We start from the raw sequence: 13503 nt of genomic DNA, 5'->3' as shown, positions 1-13503 counted from the left end.
GGGTGTCTTTCCTTAAGATTGCATCATCACCATTTGACCTGTAACTGTACTTTAGTCCACTTTCAGCAAATATTTGATGCACCCACCGAGGTCAAAAGCAGCGCACTCTCCATGTCCATGTCTCCACTGAGTCGAGCTACCTGGGCATCGTACTGTGTGTTGTGTTCCTAGAGCTACACGTATATCTTCAGACTGTGACAATATCTGCCCATTGTTCCCGGTTTGACTGGGATGTGGTTGAGGATCAGCCTGTACTTTCTGTGTGCCCTAGACTCACTGAGGATGCCTTTTTCTCAAGCAGTGTGTGTGTGGTACGCAGGTGTGATGCAAAGCTGTGATTCAGCATGGTTCTTTGTAACTAAGTGGACGTGTGACATAGTTTGAACAAAGGCCTCGGCTGTGCACGGCTTTAGCAATTCTCTCCATAATATAATTCCATCTTTGTGTTTATCACAAAAAGCACATGGTTTGGATTCATCAAGGTAACTAATATGTTCCATTGTAAATGAACAATGGTGTAAAAATGAGTTTGCATCATAATAGTATTTGCTTAGATGTCATAAAGCATTGGGTGCTTTACAACGTACGGTTTCTAGGAGTAGAAAACAAATACAGTACTGTAGCTGAAAGAAATAAAGGGGCTTAATCTTTGGCACGCCAGTGGCCATGGCGTGGCTTTTAGACAGTTTTCATAAAATCCTTTAAGTTTTATGGGTAATGAAACAACATTTTACAATAATTTGTTTGAGTCAGGGATCCTAATAAGTCCCAAGGCTGGTGGGAGCCTTTCTATTATCATTATATCAAGCAGTGCTGCCCATTGCACATTTTGGAAACATTCTCCTTCATTCAAGTACACGAGGAGAGTTAACAGACGAGCCAGCAGAGGGAACCAAAGCTCACGGCTTCAACCAGTCACACCAGCTGCTCCTCTGGTTTTGAAGTGGAGAGCAAATATAAACAAAGCCCCGCTTTTTGTGAACCACTGTATAACTAAATAAACAATTATGTGCTGATGAATCATTTAAATATCCTGAAATAGCTTTTGGCCACTCATTTACACATTTGATCATCCAGTGGACTTTAAACCTTTCAATAAATGTACACAAAAAATGTTTCTTATTGGCTATTTTATTAGTTCAGGAGAGTGTTGACTTAATTTATCTTGCACTTTTAAAAAAAAAACAACGCAACAAGAGGGCGGCTGTGGCTCGGGAGTAAGAGCGGGTCATCTTTTAATGACGTGGTTGGGGGTTGGATCCCCGGCTCCTCCTGTCCGCATGCCGAAGTGTCCTTGAGCAAGACACTGAACCCCGAGTTGCTCCCGATGGGCAGACCGGCACCTCGCATGGCTGCTCTGCCGCCATCGGTGTATGAATATGTGTGAATGACAATATATTACACATAATGCAAATATGTAGAAAGGTAAATGTATAAACATGGGAGTCAATTTACCATTTACAAAGTAAGGTAAGGAAGGTATCGGGGTGGAGTAGAGCAATCTTGGCACTGGTTCTCTTTATGAAATCGGATGTGAATTCATCTCCTGAGTTAGAAATCGAAGCCGCCTGTCTCTTTTTTTAATATCTTTTGATTCCTATTCATGTTTGCGATGCTAATGTGCTCTGTATTGCCTTCTTTTGACATCCTAAACGAATCAGTTGGATATTATTCGGTGAAGAAGTATTACAAACTCTACAATTAATTTTGATAATAGCCTGCAGTCTCAGACAGGTAATACACGCATAATGTTGTGCCTCATAGTTTTCCACTGGATTAAACGCGAGTCAGTGGCGTTTCCACAGGCATTAGCCGCGCTCTATCATCAATCACTGCAATGATGAGAGAGCTACAAGTCACTGAATTTCAGAATCCACATGTACGCTGCTGTAATTAGCTTCTTGCTCTCTCTGCAGGCCGCCTGGCAAAAGGCCACATTGTTTTCTGCCTTGATTGAGCTGGATGTGTTGAGCTGTATATCGTCACGTCACGTTGCTGATTATGGAACCCGAGCAATCATCTCTGCTTGAACTACCTTGCTTTGTGCATTTAGTGAATTAGATTTATTTTTCTACCAGATGTCACGGCGTGTACATCTTTGACATGAACACTTCAAACGAGCAGAGTAAATATTGAGCCTCGCCTGGGTTCACTGCTCCCGAGGTGCGTTATGCTACACTGAGCTAACCGCTAACAGAGCTAACACGTAGCAGGGCTCAGAGTTTCTTGTCAGAGGGAACGAAACACAGCATTTGAAGGACTTCAGTGCAGTTTGGAGGTAAAAGTACTTTAAGTATGTAGTTACAGACAGCAAGACCTTGAAGCTGCTGCCTTATCTGTTCTCTAAAGTCAAGCATAATACCTATATATTTTTCTAAAATGTAACTTTTTGTAAATGCATACAAATGCATATATTGCTTTTTGGGTTCTCTCACTTTCAGCATGTTTGCCATAACACTGCCTGATTGTGTGCCACACAACTATATGGTGCTATTAACTGTTGCAACTGTGCCCAATGTTATTAATCTGGAGGCTATTAATCTATAGATTTAATGTTTTATGATGAATAACGTTGAGAAAGGGTTCATTGTGTTTCCACCACATACTCTAAGTCTTGTATTATATGACATGCCTTAAATAAGTATTGAATGGCTATAAAGGACATTGGAGGTATATTGAATCACAACCCCTTTATTCTTTGAATTTCAGAAATGTGCTTGATGCATAATAATAAAGGTTTATATACTTACATTTAACATACTCGAACGATACTAAGTCACTCATGAGGTGTAATTAACTTTTTTTAAATGTTATTTGTGTTTCTCTTTAAGGTCATTAGAACTTATACTTTGGCCTGCTCTGCTGCAAAGTGATATCTGATCTGTTTCATATAGACCTATGGAGAAAAATTATTTCCTCTCATTTATTACTGTTATGGCAAGGGGACGTCTCCAAACAATTATCTTTGAATGGAATACTTGAATATTTAGGAGTGCAAGAATATCAACACCTCGACCAAAGCTTGCCTCAGGAATGTGCCTTGCTTGGAATATTAAGCTTTATGAGTTTACTGTTCATCCAGGCTTGAAGGGTGATTGGGTTAATTGTTTTTTATTATTTTCTCATCGTGAATGCAACAAAGTGGAAGATTATGTTTTCCCCGTAGCATTTGGGAGGGGCAATTTAAGCTTGTTGACCATTAATACATGCAATATGAAATAAGATATTGTTTTTATTAGCGCGTCCCTGTTTTTTGTTGTTGTGGATGAAGTGAAGCGATACACATTTCTGCCAATGACGCAGCAAAAAGCACAGCAACGGGCCAACAGAGGCAGAAGACAACCAGCAAGTAAACCTGGATATACACAAAGAAGGTTTCAAAAACTCACCTTTCCTAATGTTCTATGAAAGAGGAAATGTATTCAATACACGTGTTGACCTCAAGGTTACACACACACGTGTGTTACGCATGTTAGAAAACACTTGCCTTACACATCGAGTCCAGACAGATACAGAAACAGAGAATCACCATTCCTGTGGACTCCTCCCCTTTCCTGCCTTTTTGAATGCACGTCCAGTATTAACTCATGGCTCCACTTTGGTTCGACCCATCAGTTCGGGTTCTCTTTTAGGTCGGCTAACTCAGCAGTACGATGAATGTCCCCGGGTATCATTTGATTTAATGCTTAATCGAGTTTCAACATGATATCTGTGTTTAATAAACCTGGAACTTAGGCAAGGCATTTATTTCCTTTGATATATTGCCAGTGCCTTGACATCGAACATGATTGTTTTTATTTAGAAACGCAGTACTCATCAGTCTGACATATTGCTTCCTATAAGATATACCCAACTGCATTGATTTCCTCTCAGCGTTCATTTCTTACTGATGAAGTGTGCTCGTTCCAGCTCATATTCTGGGCAGTGGCTTCTGCCGTAGTGAACTCTGTCTGCCATTTTATGTCTCCCTCCTCTTTTCTACTTTTTTACTGCTCCTGCTAATGCATATTCTCCGACGACCTTTGCACTTGAAGTTTAGTTTGACTGGCACTTTGACGCTGACGGATGGCGCACGGTAAATCGGAAGTCAATCCATGTCCTGCTGTCTGCCGCTGCGTGTTGTCCACAGTGAGCTGTCAGATAGCCTCGTCAGAGCTAATATGGTTTAGACGTGGAGAAAGGCAGGTCAATGTTATCAGCTGCAGCACACCGCCCTGAGCCTCGTGGTACTGTCCATTCGCAGACAATGCCGTTGACTTTTCCCTTTTAGACCAGAACTAATCCGGAATGAATTGGGACGTTGATAACAATCTTGTGGTCTTGCCATAAAAAGAAGACTGGCATGTCCTTTTGAAAGTGAACGGCATTCACAACGGTTTCTTAAGAGACGCCGCACTGGGCTTTTCCCTGTAATTTAAACAACACGCAGCACAAGACGAAGCCTTTAAAGCAAAGATTTTAACGTGCGACGACCGAGCGACCGATTTTGATTTATTGTTTCAGCTTAAAAGCAAGACTTGTTTCTTTGGAGTTAGGGTTCAAAAGTGTACATCCTGAATTGGCTCACTGTGTCTTTCTCCAGGGGACATTCTTAACTTAACTTAACAATTGGGTCAACTCGACTGGATGAAACTGATTCGGGTGCACAGTCAGGGCAAGTGTTAACTCCCCATCCAACCCTGGATGGTGAGGCATCCCCCCCAGGATCTGCAAATACATAACTTAGGGTTGACAACTTCCCTGTCAATTAATGCATGCACACGCACCTGGCGGAGTGAGACAGAATTATCCAGAGTCCACAAAGTAAGTCCTCAATATCAGAGTTACCCAATGGCACTCCATGGTTGATTGCACATACCGCTTAGCTGAGGGTCGCCCGGTTCACAGTTTCTAATTGCCTTCCCCATCGTAGGTGACGCTTCAGTACGCTTTCATATGACAGCCTCATTTTAAAGTGCCTTGGAAAACACAAGCCAAACACAAATGCCGCTTTGCATGTCTGAGCAAATCACTGCAGGTGTCGCCTAATTATATCACCCACTTATGCCCTCGGCTGATCTTCGCCTCTTTTCCGTGTCCACCGATCGGCGGCCCTTTGATTGATGACGGTTGTCCAATACTTAATGGACATTTTGGTCTCGGGGGTTATTTGGTAAGCACCTTTTGTCAATATGTGGGGGGGAAAAAAAAGAAAGAATCCACAGTTCAGGGAATTTTGTTCCAATTTCTTTTTTTTTTTTCAAAAAGTCTCAGCAGTTTGTAAGGAAATTCTTAGTTTCCTAACCATTAACTACAGTTTTGCAACATTTTAGGTTTGTTTACATATAATAGATGGTTTATCAGTTAGTTTTTCCTCTCTCGATGTATTGTATTTCACATCACCACTGCTGGTGAGACTGATTCACTGACGTCGTCAGGTCGTGTCCTCTGTGGCCACTCTGCCCAGACTAAAGTGATAAGATCCTCCCCTTGCGAATACTGAGAATGGAAACTAAGTGACGAGACATGTGCCAGCGGCGAGTGAGAAAAAAAATGTGTAATCTTTCCCAAGATCAATATCTATCAGTCTACAGAGGCAGAGGGGCACAAAGGCTGCAGGTTTGTCTCTCAGACCTGTCTTGTTCAATACACCGATAAGGACTTCAGAGATGGGGACATGCCAGACCTCCGTGCAGCTTGACATTTCAGACTTACATCACCTGGACATGGCGCCCGTCAAAGGTTGCAGGATGAAACCGTCATCGAGTGCTTTTTAAAAAATGATTAACATATCATACCAATATGTGGTTTGGTAGAATGCTAAAATGAAATTCCTGTCCAAATTTCATGCAATGCTTTTGCTTCTCTTCAATCTCATGACAGCGAGCAGCTTTTACTCCAATGTAAGTCGAGGTGTTGCTCTTGTCTACAACAGAGACCACAACGTTTCAGAAGCTCATACACAATACACAAACTATTGTAACTGACATTAGTACATGTGGTCCATGTGGGAGAATATGTATTTAAATATAATGTCATTGGTATGAATTTAAAGTAAATGTCCCAACAGTAGATGAAGGACTGAATCACTGCGCAGGTGAAGTTTACCCCGCTCTTAAAAAGCTTTTTTTTTTTCTTCTTTTTTTTGAGATTGCAAAATGGTCACATGAATAATGGATGCAAGACATTTTAATACAATCTGCATTTCCACCGGCTGTGAATCGCATCCACAGGAATTGCTATAATCAACACAAAATGAAAGTAGCTTTAAGTATCTACATTTTCTCACCATTTTCTCTCTACTTGCTATACTTTCGGAAACATAACATTTAGCTGTAGAAAAGGGCTGTTCTGTTGAAGAGAAAAGGCTTTTGTTTGTATGTCCATTTCCCATTTTATACATTGTTATTTATTAAGTTCTGGTTGATGATATAACACTTGAGTTGTCTTCTAACACAACCTTTTTGTGGAAGCTTTTATGTGTACAGTAGAACATGGGACAATGTGATGTCATCAGATCAGAACAACACTGTCGTCAAGTGTCCTTGTTTCCTCAAATCTTTGTTTCACATCATACCAATGTCAACATTCTTCTTCCATTTTCCACTTTAAATACTAATTAATTTTGCATGTTTCCATCTTCCAAAACCAAATAGCCTTTCTATGTCCATAAATGCAGAATGTTTAGCTTCTCCATCTGTCAGACCTGCCATGCTGTAACTATGCTGGAGTGGTGATTGTCCAGGATTTGTGTGACGTTAATGGAGCGAGATGTGGGAGCGTAATATTTACCTGTCAGCAGTGTTGATAGAATCATGGCTACTTTAATAGTTGGATGGATGCTCCGTGGCATAAAAAAACCCACCCCCACTCATATGCCTCACCCTCTCATTGCTTCAATAATTTATTGGGTCGTATAGTATCTCCGTGCTGCATCAAGGTTATGATTGGTAAATCTATTCCTACATGTTTTATTAACCGTGGTTCTACAAGAGCCACGCCATGGCAGAGTGAGGCCAGAGGCAACGCATCCCTCTGGCTTTGGGGCACTTGGCTGCGTTACGGAAAGTGTACATGTGGCTTGAATGGCGCTGTGATATGGCTTCACTGATGTACTGCCAGTGGCCACATGTTGGCAGCCATGCTGTCAACAAGATGGTGCAACCCAGCCCAGGAGTCAAGGAAGCATCCAACATTTAGGTCGGCTAACACTCAGATCGGTCCACCGCAACCAAACCAGCATTTTTTCCTCATTGGAGTTTGTTGTTGTACTTTATTCAACTTATCATTTGACTATTTTGTATTCTATTCATGATTGTGGCCCCCTGGTGCCTTTGGTTGTACTCAAGAGAGTGCAGATTGAACATGGTCCTCATACTTCCTATCACAAGTTGAGTTCATCCTGCAACAAGTGATTTATTTAGCCATTTAGTTGCATTTGGAAACATGCTCCAAACACAACACTGAGACATTACCATATTTACAGTTGATACGGTAAAAATCTTTGCAAACAGTTGCATAGGCTTTCAATTTTTGTCTCTGGTGGAAAGGATGTGTCTCTTCCGCTTCAAAAAATGCGCTGTATTCACACTAGTTGCAAACTATATCTTGTTTGTCATTAAGTGCTGGAGAAAGATGGCGTTTAGTGGGCTTTTAAAACTGTCTTTTCTGAAAATCTGCTAACTGCTGGGTCATAAAATGATACTGATGAGAGCTGTGAGTTTTGATTGGTGCTGAAAAGGCACTAACACACTGTGTGGAGCTGAGGGGAACTGCACAGTTCATTCTCTCTGGGTTAGTCACTACAACGTGACCACCTTAACATTAGTGACCTTCACATTACACATTATTCATTTGATCAATTGTTGATGTATAAATATTGCAGCTTTCAGGTATAATCAAAATGTTTTTGCTATACCTGCAGTGTGGACAGTTTTCTAGTGTATGTATAGCTTATAATAATATAATCTGGAAAGGATTTTGTCCTGACTGCGACCACTTCAACGAAGAACATTTAGAGACTAATGTGGACCGATCGGAATGGACGGTCCATTTTAATGGCGACCTGGAACTAGAAGATGTTGCCCTCTTCGGTCACTCTTTACTGGAACAAGCGAATTTCCCATTCAGGAAGCATACGTTGTTGTCCAAAAAAAGCAAATTCTTCTCTAATTCGATTTTAAGAACAGTGCACTCACTCAAACTGTCCGTGCAGTCTCACATCCTCAGTGTGTATCTTTCACTTTGTATGAGACTCGCATAGTAATGACTCCTCACATGGCCAGGCGCCATCAAGATCAAGTAGAATGGCATCATGCTGAATTATGCACAAAGATTGTATTTATTTTTAATTTCTAAAGCAGGATTACGTCCCTCATTTTCCAATCTGTGTTGTTCTGTAAAAAAGCAGCAACAGATGGAAGAATGCAAATGAATGCATGCGAGTTGTTTTCCATTTCCAATTGAGTAAAGTGATGAGTCAAAGTTTGTGTTGCGATAAGAAAATGATACACAGGCGTGATGATTAATGGCCGATTTGAGTGTTAATGGAATTAAAGAACAAAACGCAGCACGGGACGTTTCTTTGGCTCATAATAGTGCATTTTTGTTGTGGAAAACTGTTAGAAATTGTTAATTGATTAAAAAAAATGTATGAGCTTTAAATGGATACATTCAATTATTATTATTGTTATTGTTGTGTGCATTGGAGTTTTCTCAGAGCTTAAAAAACCCATGAGTAAGATTTCCAAAAGCCTCTTTTCAATAATAGTTTGAAGCGTGAGAGATTTATTTTGTCTTTTTGCAAGAAAGCTATTGTTTGGCTTCAGGGGAATAATTTCCTTCTTTCCTTATCATCGCCATCTTCAACCCCGCACATAGCATTTTCATGATTTAATGATTTGACCAGATGTTAAAAGTGTCTCACGTCATATCTAAAAACGTAGCAGGTGAGGGAAAAAACTTATTTTCTAGTATGTTGGAAGTCAATGCGAACCATTAGGCTGTAGCTCATGGGAGGTTGTGCGTCTTCCACTGTAGCCCCACACCTCCCCTCTGCCTCGATCGCATCTCCCCTCCCTCCCGGCTCCCTCACATATCCACTCCTTCTTATCTTCCCTCCCTTTACTTTGCGGTGAGAGCAGTCAGAGAGAGCGAGAGAGAGAGAGCGAGAGAGAGAGAGCGAGAGAGAGAGAGAGAGAGAGCGAGAGAGAGAGAGAGAGAGAGAGAGAGAGAGAGAGAGAGAGAGAGAGAAACAAACTGTCACAGAAGAGTAGAGTTTGCTCTGTATGCTTTTGCACTGCTTCCACATGTCTCCTCATCTGTGAGGAGAGGAAAGAAAAAGGAGGAGGAATTTAGATCGGCTTGCATGGACTTTCTTCTTCTCTCTTTTTTTGATTCAGCTTTTTCTGATTCTCAGTGACCCCTCGAGATCAGAGAGATCCTTAATGACTTCAGGCTCCTCACAAACCTGAGACTGAGTATTTCTTGCTCTTAACCTCATCCCATTTTAGCTGAACCCAGCCTGGATTTAGGGAGCAGGCGAGCAGTAGTTGGGTGCCAGGGGGCTCCCGGCCCGTGCGTGAGGGCTGGTGTAGTCCTGGAGTGGGTGCAGGGGAACTGGAGCGCAGTGCCGGGTGGCAGCGCTCGACCTGGCGGTGTTCCAGAGGGCGAAGAGGCCAGCTCGGACTCCGGGTCCGGGTCTGGGAATGGCGGCGTGGACGGGGCTGAGGGTGGAGCAATGCTGAGCGTGATCTGGGAGACAGAGGGGCTGCAGACGGTGGGCATCGTGGTGCTGGTGTTCGCCTCCATCAAGCTGCTGCACCTCCTGGGGCTCATCAGCTTCTCAGAGGGTAAGAGGAAAAAGATAACACGGAACTGGAGAAATCGTGAAAAAAATAAATAGCTGACAGCTGATAGAATGTGTCGTAGAAGGAGTTTTAGCAGCCAAAGAATTAAAACTCCTTTGAACGCACACGGTGGTTCCTTTTGAAAACTTGACAAGCTAATGGAGTTCACCATGCCAAAGCAGGACTCGGTGACTCAGAAAAAGTAATGGACTGTGTTATCTTGCGAGCGGAAGCTAAGACAGAAAGAGGTTGTGGTTATTGAGCAGGAGAGACGTGTCGGTACAGAAATTCGAGAATCTACACAGACAAGTTCTGATTGTATTTCTACAGTTGATGATTCTAATTGTTCTCGGTTTGTGGGGCCAGTTTCCAGTTAAATGTTTGTGCGTAATAGTTCATAAACGTCCGGAACAGTCTTGTCAATTTGCTCAAAACACAATCAAATTACAACTTCGTCACGTATCTGCATCTCATTGTGGACTCGAGGCAAACCTATCATACTATGTGCACAGTCTTATTTTCTAATTGTGATAATCAATAAGAAGTCTCCAAAGCTGCATGCACATTCAGGTGAGATGATAAGAAATATGTCTAATAGTTTGGGTAGCTGGAAAAAGCTGACCTGACCCTGCGAAAAGTGTTTAGATGGAGCACGTCGGTGTTAGCGTCTGCGTGCTGGCTGAGGTGGTGTTATTTCAAAGGCACATGGGAGCCCAGTGGAACTGTGAAGCTGCCGCTTGGCGGAACTGTTTACATGCTTCACTCAACAGCGGCGAGTTGAGACTCGCTCTCCCCCTCGCGCTATTGCAGCCGACATGATATTGATTATGTTCCGTAGTGGGATGATAGAGGTGTCAAACCATTGTGCCGAGCGCCGCTTGCCTGATTGTGTGATCTGTATTGCACACAGGTGTCCCAGAGTGTAATTACTGGCAGAATATCAGCTGTCTGAGTCTGTTGGAGGCGACGAGCAGACGTATTGACGTTTTGCTGATGTCATGTTCAGGAGAGGAAGGGTTGTCAAAAAGTTGTGGCGTGGGAGTCTGAAATCTTTTTTAGGGTAATAGATTTGGAGATAAACCTTATACATAGGTATTATAGATAATGCTCTTAGGCTGCAACAACCTTATTTCCATTTTCAATCAATGTGTTGATGACTTTCTCGAATCCTCAATTTGCATAGGAAAAGCATCTAAACCTCTCATTGAGGAAGCTGAAAGCAGCAAATCGTTGGTATTTTAGTTTGAAGAAAGAAAGGCTAATCGATTTCTAAAAAATATTTGAGTTATTGACTAATCATTTCATTTTGACAGCTGCATTTGATTATTTTCCTCATGGGGTATATTCTTTCTTTATTCATCTTTGAGTCTATAAAATGACAGACAATAGCGAAAACTATCCATCACAATTTCACAGAGCCCAAGGGGACATCTTCAAGTATATTATTTGTGTGTGTATATATAAAGAAAAGCCGCAAATCATGGCAAACATTTACCTTTTTGATAGACTTAAATGTTCCCTTCTTTGTCCATCTACGAATCCATTAATGAACTAATCATTTCAGCACTTAACTCCACATACTGTAAAAAGGCCAATGCTGAGATCATAATTCAGGACCTACTTGCTGTGAGGTGATGGACCTAACCCCCTACCAACTGAACTCCTTCCCTTCATAACAATAACCCGACAGTCGCAAGGAATTACCTTTTTGTTTACCTTGTTGATCCCCTTTTACAGCTGGCTCCTTTTGCAAGAGCCCAAACTGTTTGTTTTCCACCTATTTATATCTGTAAAACCTCTCGGGGAAATGTTTCACTGAGCGTGCATGCTCTGCTTAACATTCATACAGTCAGACACGTTCGCAGCTGGGAGCTGCCCAGTACGCTCACATCCCTCCACTGCCGGCCACCTGAGCAGCTCCACTGAGCCCTCTGGGGGGGATGTGATGCTTTAAAAGCCCCCCCCCCCCTGTGTGGTAAAAGCAGAGGGAGTTTCTCAGCTGGGCTGCAAATTTGTCATTTGGTAGCAAAAAGAAACCGCAAGATGACACATTGCAAGCGGGGCGGGGCGGGGAGGGGGGGGGGGTCTGACCTGCGGGGACTGTACGACACTCTGATCAATTCTACTGCAGATTAGACCTGAATTTTAAAAAAAATAAAACTGTTAATTAACAGCCTCTCCCTGCCACTGGTCTGGCATGCTTCCTCGTTGGAAAGAAATAACAAGATCATTGCATCAGCCAATGCACAATCACCAGAGCATTGTAATATGAATATGAGCAAGGCACCAAGGCATGGCGAGCAGTGTGTGGGTAGCCACTCGAAGTTTAATTCTGATGTAAGTGTTGGCTCAACATGGCTCGTCAAAAAGTTTTAATGAGCCCCCCTTCTATGACTATTGTAGAAATGTGGACTCTGTGGTGTCATTTGGATGCAACATAACGGAACAAATGTCCCTTTTTGTTTCTCTGTCCATCTCTCTCTCTCTCTCTCTCTCTCTCTCTCTCACACACATACACACCGTGATTCTTTTTGCACACATGTACATTTCTGCGCAGAGCTATTAGTGCAAAGTGCTGAGCAGAGCCTCATAGGGTTCAGCCTAAACAGTGTGTCACTCAATGATAAATCTTGCTCTGGTGCAGCCGTATGCAGCAACAACCCACAACCTTCTCAATCAATCAATCACACACACACACACACACATTCACAAGTAGACCATTTCACGAACAGGGATGGAGCGTTGTGTCAAGTTGGACCCTCCGTCTGCTAGTAACGAGTGGGAGCGCAGAGAGAGCCATCTCACAAAGTTATTGTGTCCTCTGTGTCCTTAATGGGGATTCATGGCCTGGCAGCGGAGATAGTCACGGCTGTGGGGGATTCAACGCGGTGAACCAGTAAATGTGTTTGAAGTAAATGCAAACTACAGGTAAACCAAACCGTATACTTAATAGGGCTCAAAAATATAACCAAAAACTCAATGTCACAAGAGATTGTCACATTTACTTTGACAATAATCAATAATATAGCCTTCTTTTCCTTCTGTAGGACCAAAAGAAGCTGATTGGTTGGTTGAACGTCTGGTTTGATGGTGGTACTTGTGGCTATTTCCAGTTTAATTACATGGGATTCTTGGATTGGGAAATAAGATATATCGCCAGAAGTATACATTTGGTATATCAGACCATTTTAGCTGGAGGTAGAGACTGCAGAGAGTTTTTGACATATTTCGATTTTTCAGGTATTTTATTTGCTAACTTAATCCCCAAAAAACATTCCTCTTATTTGTATCACGTGATTTGCAAGAAGGTTGACAATGTCAGCGGGTATTTTGATATTGTGATTAGCCCTTCAGCTCAAATTGAAAATATGCCTTAGAACAGCCTCGAAGAGACTCTCCTGCCTATACTCTTGTTTAATCGAGGCTAAAAACCAATGCACTTTAATTATGACGCATCTAATTTTTCACATTTTCAGTTGGTTGTTAACGATCAAGCTTCATTTTGGTGTCCACTATCAGACACAGGACTTTCTCAGCTTGACTGTCATCCAAAAACTTTGGGTTTTCTTTGGCTCCGAATTTTGAATATTAAGCAAGTTCATTGAATTGTTACGATACAAAATTATGAATGACCTTTCAACTGTTGTTTGGGTGGCATTCGATTGGGATCCAGCAG

The 13503-nt window shown here is 42.1% G+C and overlaps 1 protein-coding gene across 3 annotated transcripts in view; it reads left to right on the top strand.

Moving 5' to 3' along the window:
* kcnip4 (Kv channel interacting protein 4) overlaps positions 1–13503 on the top strand; it is a 93625-nt gene that overhangs the window by 61455 nt on the left and 18667 nt on the right. The window contains exon 1 of one of the 3 annotated variants that reach the window (XM_034557174.1): positions 9719–9830. The exons of the other annotated variants lie outside the window; for them this stretch is intronic. Coding sequence (XP_034413065.1) covers positions 9719–9830 — 112 coding nt within the window. Of the gene's footprint in view, positions 1–9718; positions 9831–13503 lie in introns of those variants that run through there. 3 annotated transcript variants of the gene reach the window in all.

The sequence above is a fragment of the Cyclopterus lumpus genome, chromosome 18, assembly GCF_009769545.1.
Source record: "Cyclopterus lumpus isolate fCycLum1 chromosome 18, fCycLum1.pri, whole genome shotgun sequence".
Taxonomy (NCBI): Eukaryota; Metazoa; Chordata; class Actinopteri; order Perciformes; family Cyclopteridae; genus Cyclopterus; species Cyclopterus lumpus.
The sequence above is the reverse complement of the archived record's forward strand: the minus strand, read 5'-3'. Positions and strand labels throughout refer to the sequence as shown.